Raw genomic sequence first — 20,837 nt, 5'->3', positions numbered from 1 at the left:
ACACTTTACAAAATGTCTCAAGAGGCAGGTTATTTTCCCATGATGGTCAGAGCCTTTATCTATAGGTCTTATGTCAGTGACTCATCTCCCTCTGTGGGTCTCTGATTTGTGTGGCGTAAGGCAACATTTAGAGGAAGTGTAGAGCAGTGCGTAAGAGCACACATATGTTGACTGGGGTTTAAATCGGAGTCCTGGTTGTGTGACCTCAGACAAGAAACTTAGCCTGTCTGTCTCGGCTTCTGCATCTGGAAATTGGGGATCACGTGAATGTTTGCATTTCTCTCTCTGATGGGTCTCTCTGTCCTGGTCGTGTGTGTGTGTGTGTGTGTGTGTGTGTGTGTGTGTGTGTGTGTGTGAGAGAGAGAGAGAGAGAGAGAGAGAGAGAGAGAGAGACGGTCTCCTGCCTCTGTCTTCGTCCCCTCTGCTTTTCGCGGAGTTTTCTTCCTCTCTGTGTCACTTTTATTCTGTTTTTATTTTCTTGGTTTCCCCGCAGTTTTGCTTTGTTCTTTCTCTCTCGTCTTTCTCCTTTCCTCTGCAGCTAGGCCTCATGTAAAAACTCAAAGCTGAAAAATATTGTCTGGATTAATTAAATCGTTTCCTATTCTTCTTCAAAAATTTAGAAGCTTGGGAATAAAGGAATTCCCCTGGGGAACATCAAGCGTCCTGGAAAATCTGGAGAAGCACCCTGTCGTGCAGCCATTATCTTTCGTTTTTGTTTTTGTTTTTGTTTTTGCTTTTTAAAAGAGTTTCAACTTTGCAGAGTTATAAGTTTATTTTGTTTCAGTGCTTTTAACTGTCTGGGTTCAATTCCCTGGGGAGAAATGTGTTTCTAGGAACTTGATTTTATTTCCAGTGTTTGGAATTGGATGGGTTTAAATCTTTAATCTCCCAGTTACTAGCTGTGATTCCTTCAGGGAATTAATTTTTCTGAGGTTGTTTCCTCAATTATAAAATGAAAATAAGAATGTCTACTTCAAAAGAATATTATGGGGATTAAATGTCATGTATAAAACACATTTACTTTGTTACTGGCATCAGGACAGCCATATAGATAAACAGAATAGAATAGAAATAAACCTCCCGTATATGGCCAATTCATTTTTGCCAAGACCATTCAATGGAGAAAGGACAGTCTGTTCAAACAATGGTGCAGAAAATAACCACACGCATAGAATAAAGTTGGACCCCTTCCTCACGTGATATGCAAGAATTAACACAAAATGGATCAAAGACCTCAACTTAAGGACAAAAACTATAACACTCTTAGAAGAAAACATTGGGGAAAATTTTCGTGACGTTGAGTTTGGCAGTAATTTCTGGTGGAGGCATCGTCTTCTTTCCTGGCCACCTTTGTCTGTCTCTCACCCATGTTTTTTCATCCATTAAATAGATCTCACATCTTCCCCCACCCCTGCCCTTTCACCCTAGAATCACTTGCTTAGTGGAGACCCTTTTAATCTTTAGTTAACGTAAACTCTAGTCATAGACCCCCAATGGGCCTTCCTGGCCGGCCTCCCGCCCCTGTTGTCCATGCTCACAAACACAAGACCATTCACTCATTGAACAAATATTTCTCCTGTGTCTCCTGTGTGCTGAACACTGTACTAACACCTTCACACAATATTCCCTGTTCCCCCGGCTTATCTGCAGTGCCCTTCCTCCGCTTCTTATCATAGCCTCATCTCGTGTCAACCTGTATGATCCTGAAATGACAGTGAAATACCAGTTACATTTTGTGTCTGTCCCTCCTAATGTACGTAAGGTCCCAGAGGCCAGGGCCTATCCATACTTGACTCGTATTTGCGCTGAGTTGTAAGGTGTGATCCTCAGGACCGTCCTCTGATGAGAGCCCAGTGAATATGTGCTCAATTGTTCTGTGCATGGGTCCTAATTCTGGATCTTATGCTCGCACAAGTTAAATCTAATTCCTTCTGGATATATATATATATATATATATATACACATACATATAATATTTGCACGCAGCTGTTAATTGGAGAAGGCATCTGTCTTTCTCCAATCTGGACGTTGTTAGTTTGTTTTGTTTTGTTTTGCTTTCAACCTGTCACGAATTTCATTTCTTCCACCAGCAGACCTGCTGCCTCCAGACAGGGGCCCTGGCTTCTCAATGTGCTTTTGAAAGCAGAGTTTACACAACAGACCCAAGCACACGGAGTGTCGCCTGAGCATGACAGAGGACGGTGCATCTCTCCCCACTTTGTGTGGCCTCTGTTCCTTTAATTATGTGGTTCACATCACATTTGAATTTTAGTAAGCCACTACACGCTGCTGTTATCATGAGTCCATTTAAAACCTGATTGGAAATCTTCTTCATTCCTCAAAGCCTCCGTGCCAGGGATGACTTATTCTCAACCTCTCATACCAAAGCCTTCTTTCTTTTTTCAAGTTTATTTATTGATTTTGAGTAACAGAGAGTGCTGAAGGGGCAGAGAGAGGAGAGAGAGAGTCCCTGCAGGCTCAGCACCGTCGGCGCGGAGTCTGAGGCAGGGCTTGAACTCACGAACCGTGAATTCGTGACCTGAGTCAAAATCGAGAGTTGGATGCTTAACCGACTGAGCCACCCAGGCACTCCAGTTCCAAATTATTCTTTCTCTTCCACCTTCCCCATGCCCCCACACCACCGTGCTGCACACACAGGCTCACACACAAACTCCCAGACTCACACAGAGCCCAATGTGGCTACGAGAGTGTGACGAGGTGCGTGGAGACGGGGCCGGGATGTTACGTCATGTGATACCGATAGTTACAGGATACAAAAGGCCCTTTGAGCCCACAGTGCTCTCTTACTTTTTTTGACAGTGGCTTCCAATTATGAACTGGAGGGTTCTAGAAAAATCTATTAGAGTGTAAGATACGGTGGTTCAAACTAGCACACTTTACTTATTTAGTGTCCCCCAATTCCTTTGTAGGGAGCATTGCACATCATGGCACTTTGTAGGGCATTGGCTGAGAGGGGCTTTATAGTAAGGGTTTGAGTTCTGGGTGTGAATCTCGGCCTTACCCTTTACTGTTCTACAGTTTCTGGGGAGGAGAAGGATTTTCCTCTCCCCTTCTGAGTTCTTGGCTGAAACCCCTGTAACGAAAGAGAAATGAGTGAGAAAAACAAATAGAACATTATGGACATGTAGACTCCGTGGGTGACACCCGCGGAAAGATGAGTGTCTCCCCGAGGGGACTTCGAATTCAGGCTGAGATCCCATCCTCATGGGGAAAGAGCAGGGGCATGTAGGCCTCTTAGGGGAGAGTCCGTGGGTTTTAGGAAAGATGAGGGTTCTTAGGAGACCGGTTGGGAGGTGTGATAGTTTACGACAAAGTCTGCGTGTGATGTCTCGTTTCCTCTCCTGCGATAAGGACCCATCTTCCCTCGTTGGTGGAACTACTGAGCAGGGGATTTATGACTATTAAGCTCCTTTAGGCAGATAAGGGGAATTCAAAGAAAACTTCCTGCATTTGCTGCTTTTCAACTGCCAGCAGCTCAAAATAATCAACGTAGCAACGCCGCGTATTTGAGGGCGGGTGTCATAAACTGCTACCCTTCCCGTGCATCCTTGAAAACCTGTTTATTTTCTTCCTTACTAGATCGCAAATACCATTAAGACAGAGGCAGTGCTGGGTTTATTCATTCATGTGTAGACAGGGCATCTCCCAGTGCTCAGTAACTACCCCCGTGCTAAGTACGTATGAATGAATACGTGATGTGTGACCTCCTCACCTCTGACAAGCCTGGGTTGTCCTCCACTGTAAAATAAGTGGCAACTCTACCTATTTTATAGGGTTATTGTGGGGCTTAGTGAGATAATATATGTGAAATATTTAGCATATAGTCAGAGTGCGCTAAGTGTTTGATATTTTTATTAGTGGTCAATCAATGAATTATAGAATGTAGAGTAGACACAGAAGAAAGACCAAAAGAAAAAAGAAAAAAGCGGGGGGCGGGGGACATCACGAGGAAAGAGGCAGTGAGTTGGTGTATTGCTTAGCCCAAGCATGTGGTGGTTTTGGTGACGGAAAAGAAATGTGACTGTTTTGGACCTGATGAGGATGATTAGGTTGTACAAGGGCTTAAGTTTTAAAGCTCCCTTTCCTCAGATCCTCGTTAGAGTCTTCGAGAATGGATCTCAGAGGAAGGGTGCTATTTATTAACACTCAGCAAGTGCCTGTACCCTCTGCCTCACCCTAACCGTCCCACATCTTATTAAGGAGTTTGGGGGAGTTTGATAAACAGAAGAGACGCCTGTGAGCTCCGAGCTGGGGCGGTCTGGTCGTTAGTATTCACAAGTGTATTCCACAGCCTGTCACGCTGTAAGCCTGAGGCACTCATCAACATTTCATGGAAATCCAGGAAGCATCCTGTTTAGAACCGAAGAAGCATTCTGACCTGAGACCTAAAACGGATAGGAAAACAAAACAAAATAAACAAAACAAAAACAAAGGAAACACTCAGCCCCGCCAGTGTAAAAGAAAAAGGCATTTCTGCGGTTCTAAGAAAGATCCCCTTTTCAGAAGGGTATCTCCTGGACCAGACGTGATACGGAGATGACGTGCACATTTTCCGGACTCCATCGTTTTAGGTTTAGGCTACAGGGGTTAAGCCCGATTCTTTCGAGACCAACCTGCTTCTTGAGAAGTAAGCACGTGGGAAAGTATGTAAATTCTTTTCAGTTCTGGAACTCCCATTTGCTTCTTTCCTGGGCATGGAGGGGAGTAATCTTTGCTTTCCCCCCCCCCTTTTATTTATTTATTTTTGAGAGAAAGAGGGGGCGTGGAGGGGCAGAGACAGAGAGTCTCAGGCAGGCTCCACACTCAGCACAGAGCCTGACGTGGGGCTTGATCCCACCAGCTGTGAGATCACGATCTGAGCTGAAACCAAGAGTCTGTCGCTTAACGACTGAGCCAACCAGGTGCCCCTAATCTTTGCTTTTTGAAACCGGAGCGTATAGAGGAAGTTGTCTGAAGGTATGAAACCACAAGCATTAGACCATCATCAAGCTGGGGATTTCTTCTCCCTTTGACACGGGGAAGCACATTGGCTGGACCGCTTTAACCTTGATTCCCTGGGGGACCCTGTATGTCATGTAAAACAAGAGCCTTGAATATCTCAGTTATATATAGGATTGGAGTATTTATATGTAAACTTCTTGCCACCTTTGAGTTGTGAATGGGCAAGTTTTCAGTGAGGCGTTACCAACATTATTTGGGGGAACCATTATGTTGTGGTGGTGCCATTATGGAAAGCGTCCTGAAGGAAGAAACTCCCAATGAGATTATTACCCCCCACCTCCCACCCCCAATTATACTCTCGTGTAAACTGCAGAGAATTGAATGTCACAGGAGACTTGGGTCGGGGTCATTTATAAGCTGGGTGCCTCGGTCAAGTCATTTAACCTCTCTCAACTCCAGTTTTCTCATCTCTGAAATGAGAATAATCTTTTCTGTTTCCCTGGTTGTCACGGGAATCAGATGACATAAGTGGATGTGAAAGTGCTCTGGAAAGTCTAGGGTGCTTTCCAAGTGTGTGGTTTGTGCATGCTCATCTTGTTGGACATTTACTATCGTGGAATGTGAAACCACACAGTTTGGACAATTTAGGTGTCGTGGTAAAGATCATATTTTCTAGTGTCGTAGTCAGTTTGGGTTGTTATAACAAAGTTGCATAGACTAGGTGGCTAATAAACAGCAGGCATGGATTTCTCACCGTTCTGGAGGCGAAAAAGTCTGAGATCAGGGCCAGCGTGATCGAGTTCTGGTAAGGACCCTCTTCGAGGTTGCAGACTGAGCCTTCTTGTTGTGCTTCATGGGGCGGAGAGCAGAGAGGGGAAGCAGGTTCTCTGAGGACTCTCTGAGGGCACTAATCCATCATTAGGGCTCCACCCTTGTGACCTCACTTAATCCTAATCACCTCCCACAAGCCCCACCTTCTAACACCATCATGTGGCGGGTAGGATCTCTATGGGAAGACACAGATGTCTTGTCCATGATGTATTACGCGCAGTCCCCCCAAATTGATGTCCTTCTCATATGCAAAATGCATCCATTCCATCCCAACAGCTCCCAAAGGCTTAACTGGTTCCAGCATCAACTCTGAAGTCTAAAGTCTCATCTAAATATCCCCTAAATCAGATAGGAGTGAGCTCGAGGTACAGTTAATCCTGAAGCAGAATTCCTCTCCAGTTTTGTCAAACCAGACAAGGCATGTGCTTCAAAATAACCCTGGTGGGACAGGCATAGGATAGACATTCCCACTTCAAAAGGGGAAACTAGGAAAGGAGAGAATGACAGGTCCCAAGCAGGTACAGCACTTAGCAAGACAAACTTCTGAACTCTTGGGCTCCGCCCTCCAGGCCCACTGGGTTGGGGTCCTGTCCCCAAGCTCTGCAGGCAAGGATGGGTCCCCAAGTGGCCCCACCAGCACAGCTTTGAGCAGAGGCTGTCTGGCCTGTCAAAGGCATATCTCCCTTCTTGAAACCAAGGATGCACCCCTGATAGCCTGAATCAATGTTGGGTCATTCTTCCCTGATCTTGAAGAATAGTGTGTGTTTGCAGCCAGATAGCTCTGTGGTCCCATCCTATTAATTCTCACTCTGACAGCCTTCCTTTTCTCCTTGTTGTGCCCCTCTTCTTCAGTTCAAACCGGTAGTCTTCCTGCTGGGTGGTTGATTAAGTCTGGTTCACACCCATATTAATCTCCTTATCAAACAGATTCTTGAGCACCCTCTTAGTGCTCTCTCCTGAACATGCTTTCTCATTTTGTTGCAATGTGGATAGTCTGAGAATTTTCCAGATCTGTAAGTCCTGCTTCTCCCTTGGTGAGTAGTTCAGTCTTCCGGTCATCTCTCTCTTCTTGCATGTTGTGATAAGCAGTCAAGAGGAACTAAGCTACTCCCTCAATATTTTGCTTAGAAATCTCCTCAGTTAAATATCCAGTTTGAGCACCTACCTTCCACAAAACTCTGGAGCCAAAACACAATTCAAAACCAAGTTCTTTGCCACTTTGTAACAAGGATCACCTCTTCTCCATTGTCCTCTGATAATAACATGTCCCTCATTTCCATCTGAGACCTCATCAGAACAGCCGTTAGGTAGCATCCACGTATCTTCCAGTATTCTGCTTCTTAATCTGTAGAAGATGGAATCTTTCTCTACAGAGCTCCTCTTTTCTTCCTGAGTTCTTAACAGAAACACCTTTAAAATTCTGTTCGTGGAAGTCTAGGCCTTTTCTAGCATGTGCCTAAAAACTCTCCCCATCATCCACTTCAAGAGCCACTTGTACATTTTTTGGTACGTATTTGTCACAGGAGCAGCCCACTTCTTTGTACCTGTATCTGTATTGGGGCTTTCTAGAGGAACAGAGTCAGTAGGATATATCTAGATAGATAGACATGAATTTTGAGGGATTGGCTCACACAGTTATGGAGGCTGAGAAGTCTCATTATCTGCCATCTGCAAGCTGGAGACACAGGAAAGCCGGTGGGAACCAAAACTGAAGGCCTGGAAGAAAAAGAAGCCAATGGTGAAGGTTCTAGTCTGAGTTTCAAGACCCAAGAAGTGGGGGAGAGGGTGTGGGGGTATGAGTTCTCATCTTCAGTCTGAAGGTCTGAGAACCAGGAGCACCGATGTCTGATGACAGGAGAAGATGGACACCGATGTCTGATGACACCAATGTCTGATGACAATAGAAGACGGACACCAATGTCTCATGACAGGAGAAGACGGACACCGATGTCTGATGACAGGAGAAGATGGGCAGCCCAGCTCACACAGGGAGCAGATTTGCCTTCTTCCATCTTCTGTTGTACTCGGGCCATCAACAGATTGGACGACACCCACCTGCACTGGGCAGGGAGGGCAGTCTTCTTTACTCAGTCCAGCAGTTCAGATGCTCATCTCTTCTGGACACACCCTCACAGACGGACCCAGAAATAGTGTTTTATCCGTATCTGGGCATTGCCTTGGTCCAAACTCACACATCAAGTTAACCATCACGTGTAGGTAATACCAACAGTGTCCATGTTTTAAATGTTTCCTGCTCTTTTTATACAAGAAGGGGAAATTGTTCATTATTGTGAACATACCTAGCTGACTTTAGAGTCTCCAGAGACCAGAAGTGACTCTGTTTAGGAATGATGGGAAATGGGATAACAGAGATAAAATTCCATTTTGTTCTTTTTGCTCTACGTACCTCAACTTTATACTGACACTGGCTACCACAGGGTCTCTACTGCATGCATGAGCTGGGAAGTGACAGCATGCATTTATAATTCTGCCACTGAATGTAAAGCCTTACAAAGTCCCTTTGGCCAGTGAAGACAAGCTTCACAAATGAAATTTGAGATAATTATTCTGATATTTTTCCTGGGAGGTTATTATGAGGTGTTTCACATTGATTTTTGATAGTGATTTTTTTTTTTAAGTGCAAAGGCAATAGCTAAATCAATTCTGGCATATCCATACAGTGGAATAGTACTCCAGCAATGAAAAAGAACAAGCTAGTGATACACACAGCCATGTAGATGGATTGTAAAAGCATTTATATACTGAGAGAAGGAAGTCTTATGCAAAAGCATATGCACTATGTGATTCTGTTTATATGGATTCTAGAACAGGCTAACTAATCTTTTTCTTTTTTTTTTTTTTTTAATGTTTACTTATTTTTGAGGGAGAGAGAGAGAGAGAGACAGATTGCAAGCAGGGAAGGGGCAGAGAGAGAGGGAGACACAGAATCCAAAGCAGGCTCCGGGCTCTGAGCTGTCAGCATCGAGCCTGACGCAGGGCTTGAACTCAGAAACTGTGAGATCATGACCTGAGCCAAAGTTGGATGCTCAACCGACTGCACCATCCAGGCGCCCCAGCAAACCAATCTTTGGCAAAAACTCTAATGACAAAAGTGCTTACCTGGAGGTGGGTAAGGGCTAGAGACAGGTTGGGAAGGGATATGAGGGAATTCTCTAGGGTGTAGATAAGAGTCTGTATTTTGATAGGGGTTGGGTTACAGGGGTGTGTACGTTTTTCAAAACTCATCAAATGTGCTTATGATTTTATTGTATGTAAAATTTACCCGCAAATGTAAACAAAATAATGATATCAGTGTTGAAATCTTTAGCAGTGAAGTGTACCGATATCTGTATTTGAATTGTGATAACTATAACAACAAAAATGGATTGATGAATACACAATAATAACGCAATAAGGCAAATGCAAAAGTGAATTATAGAATCTAGCTGGTAGTTATTCAGGTACTTCTTGGCCAATTCTTTGCATTTTCCTATAGGTTTGAAAATTTTATAATACAATGTTAAAAATTGAATTTCAGAAAACCTATTAATATAAAAAAACACAAAGCATGCAGTGGTTAGTGTTTTGGTGATACAATATTCTCTTTTTTTTAATGTTTTATTTTATTTTTGAAGGAGAGGGAGACAAGGTGTGAATGGGCGAGGGGCAGAGAGAGAGGGAGATACAGAATCCTAAATGGGCTTCAGGCTCTGAGCTGTCAGCACAAGGCCCACATGGGGCTTGAACTCACAAACTGAGAGATCATGACCTGAGCTGAAGTCAGACGCTTAACCTACTGAGTCACCCAGGTGCCCCTACAATATTCTTTTAAGCACTGAATATCCTTAGAGAAGTTTAGCTACTTGTTAAAGGTAAATGAGAATTTATTCTACTGTCTTTGCTCAAAATGCTGCATAAAAGAGACATTTAAAATAATAAACACATAAGAATTTTGATTTCACAATACGAATTGTTATGAAGTTAAATTTATAATTAAAAACTACTTAAGATCATGTTTTTGACTCCACATCCTTTCATTTTTAATTTTTCTTTTTGTCAGTCTCCATGAACTATCTTTAAGACATGATAGGTTCTGACCAAAGAGGGATAAGCCGGTGATAGAATTCGATTAAGAAGAATGTACTAGTTAAATGATATAGATGAACTGATAAGTATTGTTGAAAATATTGATTTTAGGGTACAAATCATATCACAGCACTGACTTTTTATACCCTGAGAATTACTGAAAATCAGAAAGACTGGAATATAATTCAACATGATCGTGACAGATTAGAGCATTGTATTTTTTCAGAAAGACAAAATTCAATAGGAACATGTACAAAAATATACCGTTCCAGACCAAAAACCAACCAATGGGGAAGGACCAGTTATGAATCTAGGGTGTCAGCAGCGACCATAGTCAGCCCTTTTCACTGAATATTCACTGTCCTTGTGCTAGGATTGAATTCAGCTTTGTTATATATATTTTTCCTTTTCCAATTTTTTATTTAAATTCTAGTTAACATGTAGTATAATATTAGTTTCAGTAGTAGGGCTTTGTGACTCATCACTTATATATAACACCCAGTGCTCATCACAAGTGCCCTCCGTAATCCCCATCACCCATTTACCCCATCCCCTGCCCACCTCCTGTCCAGCAACCCTCAGTTTTTTCTCTGTCTTAAGAGCCTGTATGATACATATTTTTAAGTAATATGGAGAAATAAGTAAAGATTTAAAGAGGAACAAGATGACTAAAATAATGAAAAACTGGTCCTAGGAGGAAAATCTGAGAGAAAAGAGAAACTTCTCTGAAGGCTTCAAGATTGAAAAGGTTCAAGTTCTGCTTGATTTATTACCATTTTCAATTACATGAAGTGTTTTTACGGAGACATCCTATGAAAACTAACAAGGGAAATGGATTGAAGTTAAGAGATAATGGAGTTGTGCAAATGGGAGAATCCCTGGACTTCAAGGTTGATCAGACTCTGGAATAATTACCAGGTGATGCTGTGGACCCTGCATCCCTAGAAAATATGGAAGCAAAATAGAAATTCTGAGTGGATCTAGATTGACCTGCCAGAGGTCAGGGGAAAACTCAGATGATCCATGAAAGGACCTGACTGGGCCTATGTTCTATTAATAATGTTTTGCTCCATGTAGGAGTTGTAAACACAGCTTGGTTTTAAATTACATTTTTCTTGGGGTGCCTGGGTGGCTCAGTTGGTTACGCATCCAACTTCAGCTCAGGACATGTTCTCACAGTCTGCGGGTTTGAGCCCCACGTCGGACTCTGTGCTGACAGCTTGGAGCCTGGAGCCTGCTTCGGATTCTGTGTCTCCCTCTCTCTCTGCCCCTCCCCAGCTCACGCTCTGTCTCTCTTTGTCTCTCTCTGTCTCTCAAAAATGAATAAACATTAAAAAAAAATTTTAAACATAAATAAATTACATTTTTCTAGGCTTTCTATAAGGACTGGCAACTTTAAGTTCACTTAGAAAGTCACTGTTACTTTACAACTGCGTGACTGTGGATAGCAATACTAAATTGTATGCTAGAAATTTGCCAAAGGAGTAAATCTTAACTGTTCTCACCACAAAACAAGGCGGAGGGGGGAAGACAGCCATGTGAGGTGATGGGTAGGTAAGTTAGCTCGATTGTGGTGGGGACTGTCCCACAGTGTACAAACATGTCAAAACATGAAGTCGTACACCTTGAATATAAATACTTTGTGCTTGTGAATTAAACCACTGAAGCCAGAAACAAATCACTGTATCGAATGATTCTTCCTTTCATTGGGCTTGTTTCCTAGTAAATGACTACATGTTGCTTTGGTGACTGTAACACTGTTCTTAATGTACCTTCTGTACCTTATAATTACTATGAAATAATTACAGTGCATCCTGTCATTTTCTCTTCAATGTTACAACGTGATCCTTAGGCGTACATTTGTTGTTTTGTTTTGTTTCATTTTGTTTTATATTAAACTTTTTATTAAAACTGAGTCTTCATGATATATTTAAAAGGACATGTTCCACAAACAAATATTTGGACAAAAAATTTTCTATATGTAATTATTGGCACATAAATTTAAAATAAAAACTAAGCTAAATATTTATATATATATATATTCATGTATATATATTCGTGTGTGTGTGTATACACACACACACACACACACACACACACACACACACACACACGGGTGTATCCAATTCATGTCAGTGATCTGGAATACCTGAGTTTCAAGCTGTTGGTCTTCCAGATAGTGCTAAATGTTTTTCACCCACTTTATAAAGGACACAGTCCATCCAGAAAGAGTAACTTTGGTTAATAGATGCTGTCTCCCAAAGATAGCACAGAAGTCCTCAGTGGGATTCAGGTTTATCTTCAGAGGTTTCTTCCAAGTGGAGGTCAGTCTGTGATGCAAGGAAGGATTCCCGTGTAGCAAGGCACTGTTCATAATACTGGATATTCTCCTCAGTCATATCTGTAAATGCTGACTTGATGCCATTTTGCACATTATGTCTCCATCTTTCCCAGTCTGCTTTCAGGGCATTATTAGCGCATTCCACTTTATCTTCAAGTTTTCCAGTCTCTTCTGTAAGCAGATCAGTATCTGCCTTTTTATAGGTCAAAGCTTCCTCTTTGGGTCCAGTTCTGCTTGTATTTGGTCTCTCCTTTCCATAACACCCATTAACATTTCACTATAAAGTACATACTCATGTACTACAGGAAGCAGGGCCTCTGAGAGTCCAGACGTCCGTTTTTCAGTGTCCTTACAGCATTTGTCAACGCAGCTGGCAATCCCTTTTAGAGTATCAACCAGATCTTCTTCTGACGCCGACCACAGAATATGGATTGGGCCATATTCTTTCATTTCATCAGAACATTCCCTTTCTTCCTTGTAAGTTCTCTGAGATATTTTGTCTATCAAATTTATTTTCTGGCTAAAAACTTCAACAAAGTTATTCATTTCCGTGAACCCTTCTGGGCGGCTTTTTACTCCTCTCATTGCAGCACAACAGCTCTGACTGTCTGCCCCATCCTGCTGAGTAATCCAGGCCCTTGCTTCTTGTGAGAAGAGAGCTCCCAAGCTGGTGCAGTAAGAAATACTTTGAAGTCTTCATTAAATGTTAGAATTGGGTGATCAGCAATTCGGTTCGGGAACTTACGTAGCGCCTTCCTCCGTATTTCAATGAAGTCATCGTTAAAGCGCCCCACCATACCTTTCATGATAAACTTCTCAGGCAATGGTGGAATAATCAGAGTGGGATGTGCGTCTTCAAGTTTTCCTTTCAACCAAAGGAAATCTTTTTTTTTTTTAATGTTTACTTTTGAGACAGAGAGAGAGCATGAATGGGGGAGGGTCAGAGAGAGAGAGGGAGACACAGAATCTGAAACAGGCTCCAGGCTCTGAGCTGTCAGCACAGAGCCCGACGCGGGGCTCGAACTCACGAACCGTGAGATCATGACCTGAGCCGAAGTCAGACGCTTAACCGACTGAGCCATCCAGGCGCCCCACCAAAGGAAATCTTGATAACGTCTCCTAACTTCAAATTCGCTGGAGTCAAATTCCCCACGAGATGTCTTAGTAGTAATCCTGTAAGTAATGAAAGGTTCAATTGTGGTAACGTGGCTTTTGGGTTCATCAACTGTAATGAAAAGATCTGGCATCATAGGGCTGAAGGAATTCATGTCCATCAATGAGGCATCCTTACTGAACACCTCCAGGTCGTCCTCGTCCTCGTCCAGATCCAGCAGCTCGGCCTGGAGCAGGGTGGAGGAGTCGCTGCTGCCCAGGAGGGGGGCGCCGACCCCCGGGCTTTCCCCACCGGTGCCCCCAGCCGGGAGCTTGGGCGTACATTTGTATATGTGAACCGTTATGTCAACGAGTATTTTCTGCTGGTGAGAGGGTCCCTACCTGAATGTATGTTTTACATTCTTTGCCCTTTTTTCCGGCCAGGCCACCATTTCACCATCCAGGTCAGTTAGGACGCAATGAGATGAACATGTCACTGTGAATGATGCCTCTTCTTCCTGAGAGTCACTATGGCAGAACCCTCTTGCATTTTCCATTGTAGCCTCTGTTTCCGGTTTTTTTTTTATCTCATTCCTTGGTTCGCTTTTTTTCTTATCCTTTGCAGAGCAAAACTTGCCTCCTGTTGTGATGCTGCCCAAAACTTCATTGTTTCTCAGAATAACACTCCAGCTGGGACCAACATGAGTTACGAGGTGGAAAGCAAAAATGAAATCCTAATTAGAGAGAACATTTTTAACATGTTTCCAGTGGTGAGTAAGGGCTTGTTGTGGTTTATTTGTGTCACCATTCCAGGTGACTTTCCTCTCACTTTATGTTGTAACTTAGACAAATAGAGGGGTTAACTTAGAATTAAAATACTGTATGTGGTTTTGTTGTGTAAGATGTTTGTAGGGGTCCATTTTAAAAAGGCACTTTTGGGGGGGCGCCTGGGTGGCTCAGTCGGTTGAGCGTCCGAGTCTTGATTTGGGCTCAGGTCATGATCCCAGAGTCGTGGGATCAAACCCCCCATTGGGCTCTGCACTGAGTGTGGAGCCTACTTGAGATTCTTTCTCTCTGTCTCTTTCTGTCTCTCTCTGCCCCTCCCCTGCTCATATTCGCTCAATCTCCCTAAAAAATAAATAAATAGAAAGGCAATTTTGAATGCAAGTAGCTCTGTGGGGAATGTATTTATATCTTACATGATAAGCTCTCCGAGTCCTTGAGTCCTTCATGACTCATCCTTGAATGAGATGAGGTATTTGGGCTTTGTGCACAGTAATTACTGGGGCTTGGGAAGAGGACCGTTTTTCACCTGGAATGAGATTCATCCAGTTGTCAGTTTTGGTGACTGAATCAATTCATCCACAAAGAACTGTGGGTTTAGTGGCTAGTCTTTGGGAAGTAAATATGTTAAGGATTTGCGGTCAACGATCATAACCTCACAAGACAGAGATTTCTGGGTAGTGTGTTCATTGATGTATCCCAAGCTCCGGAACATTTCCCAGTGCATATATATGCGTTCATTATGTATTCATTAAATAAACTAGTGAGTAATGGCACAGTGTCATCGTAAGAGGAAACTTCTCCTTGAATATAAACCCGAACTTGGGGAAAATTTTTGTCCTGCAGAACATCCTGTTGCTCATAAACACACACTCTCGGGCATCTTTTCATGATTTGATTAAAAGCAGTTAAGCTAAGGCAATGTGGTCAAACATGGGATGACTTTACCAACTGTAGAATATTCAGTTCTTGCCATTAATTCCCTTTTGTTAGAACTTTGACCTCTTACAACTAATTTTTTGGTCATGCAAGTTGTTCCAGATTTTCTTTTGATATTATAATTCAAAGGAAGACGAATTTGCTGGGAATGATTGAGAACTGAATAGCAAATGATAGAGAATAAATATTGCAAATTTTCTGGGAGGAAAGGGGGACCAAAAATAACTCAAAGCGTTCTAAAAATGCCCTCATGATCCATTGAAATTACCAATAATTAAAAAGATAATAAGTAAAGAATATTTCTATTCCTTATCAAGGACGGCCTGGGAGAGTTTCATAATGAGCAACTCTTTCTAGTGTTTTCCTTGCTTTAGACTGACTAGAATAGAGAAGCAGCAGGTATTTTTTTTTTTGCTTCTAATTGTCACCTTGAAAAGAATAACTTAACCGAAACTTGATAATTCTGTGTGCAATTAATAATAACAGCATCCATTTTCCAAATTTACACTGAGTTTTCAGAATTAGGGGGAGGGAATTCTGAAGTCAGTACAGTAAGGCTTGCAAAGCTAGGCCACTCCCTTTCCATGGATGAGGCATGTGAGGGAGCTGACCTCCTCCTCACCCTGCTCCCCGCATACCCACCCCCCACCCCCCACCCCGGTGCTCTCCTCTGCCACAGTGCACTCTGGAACACTGTGGAACATGCAGCAAGAAGGTGACAATAGATACTTTTGATGAATGTCGTGAAGTCATTTCCTCCAAACACTTTTGCTAAGTTATTTAAAAAGAAAACAAAGTTGGTTTTCAACCAGGGTGAGCAATGAGCAGGCATTGCTCAGCGTGGCACAAATTTTTTCCATTTTCTTGGGAGCTTTCTTTTAAGAACCATTGGAGTTTGTAATTCATGTGAACGCATGCCGAATGTGAGATCCCAAAGCATATGGGCTTTTTCACCCAGTTGACCGAGAAGCCAGAGAAAAACATTGTTTCGTGTGCTTAATTGGAGATGATGTTTCCTTCAGTAATCTTTTCTGTTGTACCATTTAGAGAATATTTGCATTCTACCCAGTGTATGGAATTCAGAATTTATTGTGGTCGTGTTGAGTAAACACGGTTGGAAGACACCTTGAGCTAGCAGTGCAGTGAACTTCAAATACCCTGAGGTATTTGGGAACCATTAATTTAAGAGCCAGGTACCGCTGGGCGTTGCAGATACAAAGAGGAATCGGATACATAATTAAATTAACATTTTATTCATTGAATATGAGAAGCTGTGTAATGTGTTGTGAATGAGAGCGTGGACTCTTTCAAGGGTTTGAATCCCACCTCTCGCTCCTGCTAGCTGTTACTTAAACCCATGCCTTTATTTCCTGTCTGTAAAACGCTGAGGTTGTTGTTTGGATTACATGCATTAATAAGTTTTGCACTTGGATCAGTGTCTCTTGTATAATATGCACCATGTGATTTTTAGTTGCTAGAGACAAACCTAGTACCGAACTAGGGTTTTCTTTGCTTGTTTGGCATCCCCCAGGTAGAGCGTCAGGAGCACATCACAGTCATAAGGATTCATGGGTTACTTTGGGCTTCTGAGAACCCCGTTGGCCCTGAGGTGTTGCCATTGGTACTGGTAAACTGTTTTTGGGAAGTAGGGTGCCCTGATTTGTAGCGTTGGCCGATTTTGGTGGTGTAAGTACCCCCACTGTGGCCGATTTAAATTTACCAATGTTTTTTATTATTATTATTATTATTATTACTATTATTATTGTTTTATTTCTTTTATAAAGTAAGAGCGCGTGAGCAGGGGAGATGATCAGAGGGAGAGAGAGAGAATCTTAAGCTCCTCCACATTCTTGAAGGACTGACACGGGACGGGGTTCAATCCCGCAACCCTGGGATCATGACCTGAGTCGAAATTAAGAATTGGACCCTCAACCGACTAAGCCACCCAGGCCCCCCATATTTACCCGTGGTTTAACAACAGTGCACACAATTCCTGAATATTTACCAGTTGGCTCCCACCCGCTGGTACAGGTGCGCCCCAGCACAAGGCTGGAGGCTGCACGAGGGCAGGCCATTGCGCCAGCCCGCACTTACGGTAAAATCACCGTGTCCATTGCATTGTGCGAGGTCTGTGGTGACAGAAGAGGGAAAGCTAAGCGTCAGAAACACCCTCTGTGCCCTTGAAGACCTCCACCTGAATTCTGAAGACAAAACTGGTAAACGAGGACCATGTGTCTGATCTGCCGTCCTTCGTGCTGCCCAAGGTCACATCGTTCTTTCAGGGAAAGCGACCAGGAAGGGGAAAGCGTGCTGTTGACTCGAGAAGTTAGGTTTCCGACTGGGAAGGATATGGTAAAAGGGGGACGTCTTTTGGAGTCGGCAAGTCCGGTCCTAGGAGGAAATATAAAAGATTCAGGCCTTGGAAATTAATTTGAAATATGTCAACACAGAGTCAGTAGGGCCTCCCTAAAGAACCGCGGCTGGTCATTTGTGGAGAGATGGCAGGCAGCAATCTTATGTCAGCACTGAGCCTGAAGGTCTAACTATTTAAGAAGCACGGGAAACTTCCGCTAAATTAGCTATTAATTTTATGCCCGAGAATAGAGGATTTAATGATACTTTCTAATTGCTTTATTTCCTCCATTTTGCTGAAAATGTTCCTGTTTGTTGGAAAGACCCAATGCGGGATTTTGCCATTCTAATGTTATTTACTTAATTAACGTGGTGTAAAATACAGTAAGTTATATTTTATGAGCAAATGTATTATATTTTATAGTACTACATTATATGGTATTCGATACACTGTCTATTCCTCTCAAGAGAAATGAGAGGTATAGTATAAGTTTACAGCATATTTTATTATAAGTCGTAGTTGATCAGCATTGCTACTTCTGCTTTTTTTCCTTGCTTTTTTTCTTTCCTTAGCATGTCTAAATATTAAGCTGCTGGAATTAAGCGGTGATGGTTATGGTTCTGAAACTAAAGATATTTCACTTTCTCCTGATAGTCTCAGCCTTTTATGGAGCACCCTTATAATCGGTGTGCCGTGGTTGGAAACGGGGGGATTCTGAATAAGTCTCTTTGTGGAGCCGAAATAGACAAATCCGACTTCGTTTTTAGGTAAGACCTGTCAAATTGGTTCCTTTGAAACCAAAGATCAGTTGGATATTTTAAAAGGATAGTGTAAAGCTACTCCGTGTAAATTTTGACCTTTGAGCTGTGTTGCTTAAGTCTACAAATGACGTAGATGGCCTTTCCTGAAGTGTGAAATGGATCACGGGTTCCTCAGCATGTTTATACCAGAAGGATAAAACTGTGCTGTGGCCCCTTTGCAGAAGCTCAGCTTGAGATCATGGTGAAAAAGGATCTTCACTGCAGGACTTCTCAGAGCCTTCAGTGTCGTAAGGATGCCATGGCTCCCTGAGAAGGACTCTGGAGAACAATATTTCCCAGGTTCACCTGAAAAAAAAAGACTATATATATATATGTATATATATATATATATACATATATATATATATATATACACACACACACACACATACACACACACAGATACACAGATATAATTATGGTTTATATATATTTAAAAAAATATTTTTTAACAGAGCATTTCGAGAGTTTTGTTCTCAGATAAAACTTAAGAAAATGCTGACCTTCACCCTATTGCCATGCTACATCATTGTTTATTTAGTTCTCTGGCTTGAAATTAAAAAAAAACAAAAAACAAGAAATTGTGGGGCTTCTAGATTCTGGTCTTTTAAAGTGTTGGTGTCTCAATACCTGCTAGCTTGCAAAAACAGAAGCAAAAGTGGTTTCTCTGTGTGCCTGTGCTAACAAGCCAAGCTACAGAGTTTCTGCGCTTTCAGAATTCGACGGAAAGGTGATTCATCCCTGTGAGGATGGATTTCAATTGAAATGCACCTTTTTAAAAAGTAAGTCGAAATCTGTTTCTTCGTATTGCAGAGGTACTGATTTCATACATCAGAGGACATCCTTTCATCTTTATTGATTTCAGGCTGCCCTTTTTAGCAACTGAAAAGGAAGATTTTCAGTCGGTAGCTCCCCACCCCCAACCCACTGCCTCACTTTAATCTCATTTAAAGTTTTTATACTGAAGGTAATGACAGACCAATAGATTTGACACTCCAGCAGGTCACTGAATGTGCTCCTCACGATTAATGTCAAAATGACCAATACCTGAAGGATTTAGCCATTTTGAAAAAGCCATAATAAAGATACATAATTCTTCTTGTGCTAGACTTTGTATAGACTTAAAATTCCCAGAACATCTGTGGGGACGTTTATGCCTAATGTTCATTTTACCTTATAGCAGATACAGGAAATACAGATTTAGACTTAAAAATACAAGCAGGGGCACCTGGGTGGCTCAGTGGCTTGGGCATCTGACTTCGGCTCAGGTCATGATCTCACAGTCTGTGAGTTCGAGCCCCGCGTCGGGCTCTGTGCTGACAGCTCAGAGCCTGGAGCCTGCCTCGGATTCTGTGTCTCCCTCTCTCTCTGCTCCTCCCCTGCTCATGCTCTGTCTCTCTCTGTCTCAAAAATAAATAAAAACATTAAAAATAAATACAAAGAACTCAACAACTTCTTAATTTATAGCTCTATAGCTGCTTCGGATCCTGTGTCTCCCTCTTTCTCTCTGCCCCTCCCCTGCTTGCTCTCTGTCTCTCTCTCGCTCTCAAAGATAAATAAACATCAAAAAAATTATAACTCTACAGTAGGTGTGTACATTTCTAGAGTCTGCATTTGCTGAGGCTCAGATATGTTGCTGATGCTGAGTTCCCTGTGAAGTTAGCCTCCCAGACTGAAAGGCCAAATGAGGGTTTCAGTGTCGTCAGAGTCATTAAAATTTATTTAAATTTGAAGCCTGACCAGATTTTGGCAATAAGTGTCCAGAGTTTTATAAAAACAACCTGGAAACTGCTTATTATTCATTTCTTCCTTTCAAGAGACTGGGAGCTCCCAGTTAAGTATGTAAGGAACAAAAAGAGGGGTGATGAATGGTTTTACCAACTACTACTGTATATGTAGTTTGCCTTGGAGTTTCCTATGACACTATATTGGAAATCACCTTTGGTTTTCAAAAGAGTATGAGACTGTTTTAGAAAGTAGATTTGTGGGGTGCCTGGGTGGCTCAGTCGGTTGAGCGTCCAACTTCGGCTCAGGTCATGATCTCACGGTTTGTGAGTTCTAGCCCTGCATTGGGCTCTGGGCTGACAGCTCAGAGCCTGGAGCCTGTTTCGGATTCTGTGTCCCCCTCTCTCTCTGACCCTCCCCTGCTCATGCTCTCTCTCTCTCTGTCAAAAATAAATAAAACATTAAAAGAATATATTTTTTTAGAGAAAGTAGATTTGTTACTACAGGATGTCCATTAATGAGGGCATTTCTGTGGACTATTATCTGTGATTAATATTTATTTTTCCCAAGGTGCCATATTTAATTATTTTCTGGTATATCTTTTTTATTTTTTTATCAATGAGAGATGCACATGGTTCATTTGATTTTATGTTTCATAGAGTGTGGAATACTATTTCAACCTCAGTCACTGCAGAACACATGAACTTTAAACAGCTTTCCTTAGGAAGCACTCAAATATGCTTCCTTTGTATGTATAGCTTTAAAGAAATGGTCTACTTGAAATTCTATAAGCAATACTTGGGGAGTCATAACCAACCGTCTCTTTTTTGTGAAAGGAATATAATTACTCAAAATTACAATTCTTAATTTGTTTTGAGTACTAAAGACAAATTAGTACTCAAAAGAGGAAGAGAACATTTAGATG

At 42.1% G+C, this 20,837-nt stretch overlaps 2 protein-coding genes across 2 annotated transcripts in view; one reads left to right on the top strand and one right to left on the bottom strand.

The window, feature by feature from the left end:
- The window catches only part of ST8SIA6 (ST8 alpha-N-acetyl-neuraminide alpha-2,8-sialyltransferase 6), a 149,352-nt gene that overhangs the window by 124,607 nt on the left and 3,908 nt on the right, over positions 1–20,837 (top strand). The window contains exons 5-6 of the mRNA XM_027073539.2: positions 13,938–14,082; positions 18,042–18,154. Coding sequence (XP_026929340.1) covers positions 13,938–14,082; positions 18,042–18,154 — 258 coding nt within the window. The remainder of the gene's footprint in view (positions 1–13,937; positions 14,083–18,041; positions 18,155–20,837) is intronic.
- Positions 11,983–13,869, bottom strand: LOC106979861 (sorting nexin-7-like). Its single transcript, XM_053199646.1, is given in 5 exon segments — positions 11,983–12,436; positions 12,439–12,813; positions 12,816–13,103; positions 13,512–13,644; positions 13,732–13,869. Coding segments are annotated over 5 exon segments (1,212 nt in total). The 3' UTR covers positions 11,983–12,158.

The sequence above is a fragment of the Acinonyx jubatus genome, chromosome B4 (assembly GCF_027475565.1).
Source record: "Acinonyx jubatus isolate Ajub_Pintada_27869175 chromosome B4, VMU_Ajub_asm_v1.0, whole genome shotgun sequence".
In the NCBI taxonomy this organism is placed as follows: Eukaryota; Metazoa; Chordata; class Mammalia; order Carnivora; family Felidae; genus Acinonyx; species Acinonyx jubatus.
This window is presented reverse-complemented; position numbering and strand designations above follow the sequence as displayed.